The following is a 9,348-nucleotide window of genomic DNA, read 5'->3' on the forward strand; positions in this document are numbered from 1 at the left end:
AAGTCGGGGGGGGGGGCGGCGGCTTCCAAAATGCTTCAGTGTAGCTACGGGCCTGCTTTGATGGGTCTGGGGTAAGAAGGGAATGACAACCTCTCTCCCGGAAAGTCTTACTGGAAGTGAGTCTCCTAATAGGTGTCTAAAACAGGATGACAAACCAATAAAGAGCCTTTTATCTTTGAATCTCATGTATATCAGGCTAATGCAAAGAGGCTAAGAATGGGATAAAAGATATATTATTCTTTTGAGTGCATGACACATATGCTCAAAATCTATCTTTAACCTTCATTTTTAATACTCTAAGTGATCAGGATTTTTGCACAGCTAATATGTATTATTGTTCTTATTTATGTGGGATCTAAGGGTCTTTCCTCAAAGTAGTACTTTTGTTATGGGGGCTTCGTATATTCCCAGCACTCTAACAACAGTATTTTATCAGAAAAATATACAATTGTCCCCTCATTACAATGGTAATTACTGTGTGGAATGAGATTTTGTGTATGTCCCAAGCTTTTATTTGATAGTGCCTGTGCTATCACTAATAATTAACAACAAAGTTCCTATGAATCTATTTTGTAACCTTTTAGGCTTTATTTTGTTAATTATTTTAATTTCTAAAGAAACTAAATGTGCCCCTGCTACATGCACTTCAGCATGAGAGGACTCAAGTTGTATTTCCACAACAAAAGTGGCAAACAATACATAGTGTGTCCTGCTACTATTGTGGATCTTTTGCTTTTACATTTTTTCTAAAAAACAATTGTTTGAAGGCTGTGCACTTTCCCCTCCATTGCTAGCATGCCCCTTTCCCCTTATTTCTTTTTACAGGGGAAAATAGGAGTTGAACCATCACCACTTATATACCAATGCTGCCCTACGCCCAGTTACATAAAGACAGAATGTCCAACTACAGGGTCTCAATCAGTGTTACCACAAGTATAGCACAAAGAGAAAAGGAGAACAGTGTGTATCTTTCCTGAGTAGTGCTCTCATTTTCTTTTTTTCCTTTGTAGATATATAGGAGCATTATATGGCAGGATTGTTGGCTTGATCCTGGTTTCCATTTTTGGGATTCAGACTGATGAGAATGCTGCATGGATTGACCCAGGGCTATTTGCTGCTGTTGGAGCTGCTTCATTCTTCAGTGGTGTTTCAAGGCTAACTATTTCCCTCACTGTTATAATGGTATGTTTTAAATACACATATATATATAATTTGCAAGGAGAACTATTGTGGAGGGGGAGACCACACTATCATATTACAAAACAGATTTTTCAATATATATATATTTTAAAACCCATTCTTTGTGTCCTGGAAATTTGACAGGCCACAAGGAAGTATAGTGGTACTGAGCTGCACGTTTTCCTAAACAAAGAGCTCTGGTAAGCAGTAGGAGAGCTGGAACTCCACAGGAGTTGTAGAAACTGGGTGTAGAGAGGCTAGCAAGAGCTAATTATAAAATAAGCATTAAAAACAATCAGACCACAACCCTTCTCAGGCTGCCTTGATGAAAGCTACTAAGGGCCTTGATTTTGGCAAAACTCCAGAATAGCAGGGGTATCCGTTTTCTTAAAGAAGCAAAACTCTGAGCCAATAAACAAGCATTTCAGTTGTGAAACATCTCTAGCAAAGTCTGCTCACAGAGACCATCAAGGAAGATGAGGGAAGTGATGTTAGAAGGCTTCAGGAAAGAACTCAGCGTTATCTCATCTGGTGCAGGACGGAGGATCAATTCTTAGTTATCAGAGCTGACCCCCTCTGGACTCCCAGCTAAATGATACAAGGGCTATAAATTGGGGGTTGTTTTTTTGGGGGGGGTGTTCTCCAGCCTGACCTAGGGATGCCAGCCTCCTGGTGGGACCTGGGAATCCCCTGGAATTACAGTTTATCTACAGACTACAGACATCAGTTCCCTGGAGAAAAATGATATTTTGGTGGGTGAACTCTGTGGCATTGTACCCCAATGTGGTCCCCATCCTCCCCAGGCTCCATCCCCAAATCTCCAGGAGTTTTCCAACCTGGATCTGACACCCTAGCCCCCCATCCCCCTAGGGTTGCCAAATCCATTTGTTCTCGCGGCGGGGGACTCCTGGATGGCGTCCCCTGCGCGCGCGCGCCGCATGCACGTCACCCGGATATGATGTGATGACTCTATGTTTCCCCCTCAAATGGCTGTGGCCCCGCCCCCAGCGTGCCCGGCGTCATCACGTCACATCCGGGTGACGTGCATGCCGGGATGGGGTTTTCCCCGGGGCCCGATTCCGTGGCGGTGGAAATCGAGCCTCCAAAGCGGGGGAAATCCGCCCCCCGGGGGGGAATTGGCAGCCCTACATCCCCCTCTGGTGGTCGGGGGGACCTGGCAACACTAAACCTGACTCATACCTGCACTTTAGGGTTGCCAACTTGTAGGTGGGGCCTGAAAATCTCCTGAAGTTATCAGATCAGAGTTATTAGAGAGATCAGTCCTCCTTCAGATAATGGCTGTTTTGGAAGGTCATGGCATTATACACCAAGGCTCCTCCTCTCCCCTCCCCACTTCCCCAGGCTCTACCCCCAAATCTCCAGGAATTTCCCAGCCCAGATTTGGCAACTTTACTATATGTACATAGGGGATATTCACTTTGGAAGGCAATCTGCTGCTCAGTGTGGCCCCGAACCCTGTGATGGGGAGGAGGGGTTTTGGGCTTACTTCCCACATCATTTTAGTCAGTCAAAACAGCTACTCTATGGGTGCGTTCAGACGGGGGCTTTATACCGGTTAGGGTGCCGGTTCCAACCGTTGTACTCACCGGCGTTCAGATGGGGCACATCTGCCTCCTCTCCCTAAGCGGTGTAAAGCCCTTTAAACCGTTGCACTCTGCTACCAGGTCCCCAAGTGGTGGCATACAGAGTGCAACGGTTGTAAACGGTGCACCCCGGCGTCTGATCGCTCTCCACCGTTCCCCAGCTACTTCCGTTGGAAGCCTGAGGCTTCCGGAGGGATCCGGAAGATGGAGGTAAGTGTGAACCCCGTCTGAACGCACCCTATGTGTGCGTGTGCAGGGGAATATTTGCTCCTTTCTCTGGCTCCACATGTCCTGGAAATGTGGCTCAGGAAATCTGGAAACAGGTACTAAGAAAACAGTTGTGTAAGTCTGACCCACAAATCAAGATAGTCAACAAGACTATCTATGTATTGTTACCAATAAACACTACATAACAATAATGAACAAATTCCATCAAATCATAAGAAAATCCTTGTATAAGAATAAATCAACAACGTCTCTAGATTTTATAACAACAACGTTTCAAAAACCCCTCTGGACTCCCAGCTAAATGATACAAGGGCTATAAATTGGGGGTTGTTTTTTTGGGGGGGGTGTTCTCCAGCCTGACCTAGGGATGCCAGCCTCCTGGTGGGACCTGGGAATCCCCTGGAATTACAGTTTATCTACAGACTACAGACATCAGTTCCCTGGAGAAAAATGATATTTTGGTGGGTGAACTCTGTGGCATTGTACCCCAATGTGGTCCCCATCCTCCCCAGGCTCCATCCCCAAATCTCCAGGAGTTTTCCAACCTGGATCTGACACCCTAGCCCCCCATCCCCCTAGGGTTGCCAAATCCATTTGTTCTCGCGGCGGGGGACTCCTGGATGGCGTCCCCTGCGCGCGCGCGCCGCATGCACGTCACCCGGATATGATGTGATGACTCTATGTTTCCCCCTCAAATGGCTGTGGCCCCGCCCCCAGCGTGCCCGGCGTCATCACGTCACATCCGGGTGACGTGCATGCCGGGATGGGGTTTTCCCCGGGGCCCGATTCCGTGGCGGTGGAAATCGAGCCTCCAAAGCGGGGGAAATCCGCCCCCCGGGGGGGAATTGGCAGCCCTACATCCCCCTCTGGTGGTCGGGGGGACCTGGCAACACTAAACCTGACTCATACCTGCACTTTAGGGTTGCCAACTTGTAGGTGGGGCCTGAAAATCTCCTGAATTTATCAGATCAGAGTTATTAGAGAGATCAGACCTCCTTCAGATAATGGCTGTTTTGGAAGGTCATGGCATTATACACCAAGGCTCCTCCTCTCCCCTCCCCACTTCCCCAGGCTCTACCCCCAAATCTCCAGGAATTTCCCAGCCCAGATTTGGCAACTTTACTATATGTACATAGGGGATATTCACTTTGGAAGGCAATCTGCTGCTCAGTGTGGCCTCGAACCCTGTGATGGGGAGGAGGGGTTTTGGGCTTACTTCCCACATCATTTTAGTCATTCAAAACAGCTACTCTATGTGTGTGTCTGCAGGGGAATATTTGCTCCTTTCTCCGGCTCCACATGTCCTGGAATCATGTGGCTCAGGAAATCTGGAAACAGGTACTAAGAAAACAGTTGTGAGAGTCTGACCCACAAATCAAGATAGTCAACAAGACTATCTATGTATTGTTACCCATAAACACTACATAACAATAATGAACAAATCCCATCAAATCATAAGAATGCTCTCCTAATTCCCCTAGGTGGCATATTGTAACTCTAGTGTTCTTTTTTCTTGACTGAGCAGTGCTTTGATTAACAACCAGTGAAAATAGAGGAAATGCTACAAGAGATGTGGGACTTGGATTTGACAGTACAAAGGCATAGTTCAGAGGAAGTGCCTTCAAATCACAAAAGGCACATTTTTCCTTTGTTGTCTGCTGGGTTTAAGAAAGGATTTTGAGATATTGGATTTGGCTTTCTGCACAGTCTTCCAGTTGAAGAGTTATGGTACAGAAGAGATAGTATAATGCTTTTTAAAAAAACGTTGAAGCCTCCCGCCCACAATATTTGACTATGCTTTCATTTTTGACTGCTTACTCCTTCCTCATTGACATGAGTCTTATTGTTCTTTCTAGAAAATTCTAGATGTGTCAACATTTATTTTGGTTTCCTCAGCCTCCTTCATCTCTGTGGTGTGTTGTGTAGCCCACAGCCACACACAGAGTTAGGTGTGCATATGCCGCAATAAATAAGTAGGTTTAAGCATATTTAGACATTGGGCTGTGTTCTCTCTCTCTCTCTCTGTTCCTTTGTGATCAGGTCTGTTGGATATTTCAGTCAGATAGTAAGGGTTCAGTGTAGGGTGGCCAGACCCACCCAGTGGAGATGGGGATTCCCAGCCACCAGGCCCCACTGCCCTGCCAGTGAGAGCCAGTTTGGTGTAGTGGTTAAGTGTGCGGACTCTAATCTGGGAGAACCGGGTTTGATTCCCCACTCCTCCACGGATCCCATTGGTTCCCCAGAGGAGGGACTAGAATCCTAGTCCCTATTGTTGTTCGGACTGAAGCTAGGGCATATGCGCTGACCTCCGGTGGCGGTCCGCGGACACTACATGATGCTTCCCCAGAGACATGCCCAAAGCAGCTCACAAACAGAAAACAATATAGTAAAACATTAGAATGATCAATAATAAAACAAGCTATAGAAACCAGACATAAATAGAAGTCCAGGGGCAAAAAGTAACATCCAGTAACTTAAAATGATATTCATATGACAGTCCTCAAGTAGACCATAAAAATAGCCACAAAGCTGAAAGCCTGGGTAAAAACAATAATTTTGTCCTAGCACCTAAGGGTACCAGGCAAGCCTTAAGGGGGAGGGCATGCCATAACTGGCTGCCCTCTGCCCCGCCTCTGCTGTCCGTGATCAAGACAGTACATATACTTGGCTATAAAAGATCAAGTACGCAGCCCTTTGATACAGGGATGTGAATTTCTTTTGAAACACAGCATTCTCCATGAAGTCTTTTGACTGCAAATTGATATTGGGATAGGCTTTTATTTGCTTTCTCAAAACAGTGGAAAGCAACAAGTAGTTTAGTGACATGGCAGCAGTGGAAACAATGCAGAAGTGGAATACTTCACTGCTGAAGTTAATGTGGGGTAAGCTTCTTGAAAGGTACGGCCACTTAAGGTCGTTTGCAATATTAGTTTACTTAGCATGTATAAAAGCTTTAAGACAGATGTTGTTTTCATTTTTAGAATGGTTGGGTGTGGTCACTTCCTAACTGTGCAGAAGTATATGGTGGGCTGTAGATATGGCACAGAAGAACTAATGGGGAGGGGCTCTGCATGTAGAGGGTGCCAGGTTCCCTGGTTCAATTGTCCTGTGCCTCCAGATCATGTAATAGGTGATGCGAAAGATCTCTACCTAAGACACAGAGAGAAATAGAGCCACTGCTAGTCAAAGTAGGCAATATTGCCCTTGATAGATCTGTCAGTGATCTGTCAATTATCTGACTCAGTATAAGCAGCTTCATGTGTTGTGTATTCAGAAAAAAAATGTTTTAGGAGTTAAGGTGAAGTTGTATTCAGGACTTCAGATGTGAAAGTCTGACAAATCACCATGTTCAAGAATGAAGGCATAAAAGCAAATTCAAAGTATTAACGGGATGCAACATCACTTTTGGACATTTTCATTGGAAATGTGGGTGCCTAAGAGTGAACGGAGGGAAGGCTGCATGGTATGCCTTGATCTCATTGGATCTCAGAAGCTAAGTAGGGTTGGTACTTGAAAGGGAGACCACCAAGGAAGACGCTGCAGAGAAAGGCAATGGCAAGCCACCTCTGCTTCTCACATGCATTGAAAACACACACACACTTGTGAACAGTTTTGACTATAGAACAAATAATGATGTGTTCAACTGTGTTTGTAGGCTGAGCAAAGTTACTACATACTACTAAACTAAATAAAACTGGCAGATAGTTTTCCTCTTTGTTTACAAAAACAGATTCAAATAATAACAAATGATCCAGCTTAGAGTGAAATATAATTTCCCAGAGTAAAGGCAACTGTTGATGTGATCAGATCCCCTCAGTTTCAGTGACCACCATCTTCCACAGATTTCCCAGAAGGTTACAGTCTAGACTCTGCAGATAAGAGGCGTATTATGTATGCCTCTAAGTGGTATCAAGTAGTGGCAAAAACCTAATGCAGACAAGTTGTAAATCTTCAGTATGTTGTACTTTTTTTTGCCAGGGATGGGGGAGAGAAACCATCACTGCAAAGTACGAACACGTATAGACTGGAAATGGTGAATAAAGATGGTAGTAGAATATTTGTGGCAAATCCACGTACAGCAGGAACCATGGCTCGTGTCACAAAAGGGAAATAGAAAGTAGCTCAGTAGTTGCTCCTGGACAGGGCATGCCTTCAGTTTTTTGTGTCATGGCTGCATCAACCTTGTTGGCATTTCCTCTTGGGAAAGGAAAATAAATATCTAAAAGGCTTCCATCTGCTTCAAAAAAGACTTAAACATCTGTTGCTGTCATTAAGTGCTTTTCTGGCTGTGTTCAGCACACACCAGCAGCAACTTCAAAGTACTAATCTTCTGTTTCCACTAGCAAATGAGCTAAAACAATAACAATGATAATGTCCATAGGGAAGTGCATCTCTTTTTTTTAAGAAGATCTACACAGTCTCTTGGATATATGAGGATTTTAAGCTTTATTGGCCAGAATTAACATGCTCACAATTCTGGCCACAGATACTAAGCTCATAATCTAGAGTAAAACACAGCTGGACTTCTATATGCTCCCACATTCTAATAGTTCCAGCAGCCAGAATCATTTGTATACATTGAACCTACACAACACGGGGCCCACAGGCTGATTGCAGCCCTGTGGGAATAACTCTTCGTGCCAGTTGTGTGTGTAAGGTAAAGGTAAAGGTTTCCCTTGCTCGAAAGCCAGTCAAGTCCGACTCTAGGGGGTAGTGCTCATCTCCATTTCCAAGCCAAAGAGCCGGCACTGTCCGAAGAGTTCTCCGTGTTCATGTGGCCAGCATGACTAAACGCCGAGGTGCACGAAGTGCTGTTACCTTCCCACCAAAGTGGTACCTATTTATCTACTTGCAATTTCTTGCTTTCAAACTGCTAGGTTGGCAGGAGCTGGGGCCAGAGATGGGAGCTCACTCCGTCATGGAGCACTCGGGTCTCAAACTGCCGAATTACAGACCTCCCGGTCTGCAGCTCAGTGTCTTAACCTCTGAGCCACCGCGGAGCTTTACTATATATACCTTTACTATATATACGGAAACGTCTAAGGCCTACCCAACACCCTCCAAAATGGGGGATAATTATTTATCACTACATTTTCCTTGTTCTTCTCTGCTTGGATGGTGGAGTTGGCTCCAGTTGTTCTAGATGCCTGCAGCCAACTTCTAGGGCCCTCTTCAGTGTGTAAATTGCTAGGCAAAGAAAGCTTTGCTTATGAGCAATGTACAGTGTGTAAAGCAATCTTCATGTCAAGCAAAATCAGAACTACATTTTCAAAGGTGCATCAAGGAGCAGGGGGAGAGAGAATCTACCCATCCACCTGTCGGCTTACTGACAGCTTGGCTGTGGCCACAAGCCTGATGCTGCAGTGACCACAGCTGCCACCCACAGCACCATTAGTATGGCTGAGGGGAAGAGGAAGTGGGAAGGAAGGAAGGAAGCAAGGAGGGGAGTTTCTCCTTTCCCTCTGACCGAGGGTTGCCAAGTCTGGATTGGAAAGTACCTGGAGACTTTGGGGGTGGATCCAGGAGAGGGTGGGGTTTGGGGAGGGGAGGGGCCTCAGCATGGTACAATGCCATAGAGTCCACCCTTCAAAGCAGCCATTTCTCCAGGGGAGCTGATCCCTGTCAGCTGGAGATCAGTTGTAAAAGCGGGAGATCCCCAGGCCCCATTTGGAGGCTGGCAAACCTACTCTGACCTCCTTGAACTCATGCCAGGTTCCAGGGAAATGGAAGAACAGATGGCATTTATCCATTGTGTTGTTTTTTAATCATTCATTTTTATTACTCAAATAAATGAAATACACGGGCCTTTTCTTTTCATTCATTTTTAAATCAATACACATTCCCGATTCTGAGTGTTGCTTGCTGAGTTCAGTGGCAGTAAAGGGAGGACAGAAAAAGACGGGGCAAGTATAAAGAAAGAAAAAGCTAGATGGTACTGAGAAACAAGATGTAAGGGAGGTTTCAGAGAGGCCTTTGGGGATGATGAAAGGACAGCTGAGAAATGGGGTACAGATGTAGGGCAGGCAAATGTAGTAAAAGGAGGTAAAGATGCACATGCAGAGAGATGGGGTGGTGCAGAAAGAGGAGAATGCTGGTGGGTACAGTGAGAAAGGCAGAGGCAGCTGAGAAGTGGGACCCCACAAGGACTGTGTGGTGGGGGAGCAGGAAAAGACTGGAGAGGTGACAGATATTTGAAAGAAAAATATGAGTAACAAAAATGCATGTGGAGAGATGTGGTACTGAGAGAGTAGAGAGAGCAGCACATTTCATGCATAACGACAAACCATGATTTGTTCTGGGAACGAACCTCAGAGATCATCAGGCTCAGATGTTCCCT

At 45.5% G+C, this 9,348-nt stretch overlaps 1 protein-coding gene across 1 annotated transcript in view; it reads left to right on the forward strand.

Moving 5' to 3' along the window:
- The window catches only part of LOC107107198 (chloride channel protein C-like), a gene marked incomplete at its 5' end in the record, with an annotated part of 86,874 nt that overhangs the window by 20,698 nt on the left and 56,828 nt on the right, over window positions 1-9,348 (forward strand). The window contains one exon of the mRNA XM_015407457.1: window positions 1,011-1,182. Coding sequence (XP_015262943.1) covers window positions 1,011-1,182 — 172 coding nt within the window. The remainder of the gene's footprint in view (window positions 1-1,010; window positions 1,183-9,348) is intronic.

The sequence above is a fragment of the Gekko japonicus genome, unplaced genomic scaffold (genome assembly GCF_001447785.1).
Source record: "Gekko japonicus isolate JY-2015 unplaced genomic scaffold, Gekko_japonicus_V1.1 scaffold611, whole genome shotgun sequence".
In the NCBI taxonomy this organism is placed as follows: Eukaryota; Metazoa; Chordata; class Lepidosauria; order Squamata; family Gekkonidae; genus Gekko; species Gekko japonicus.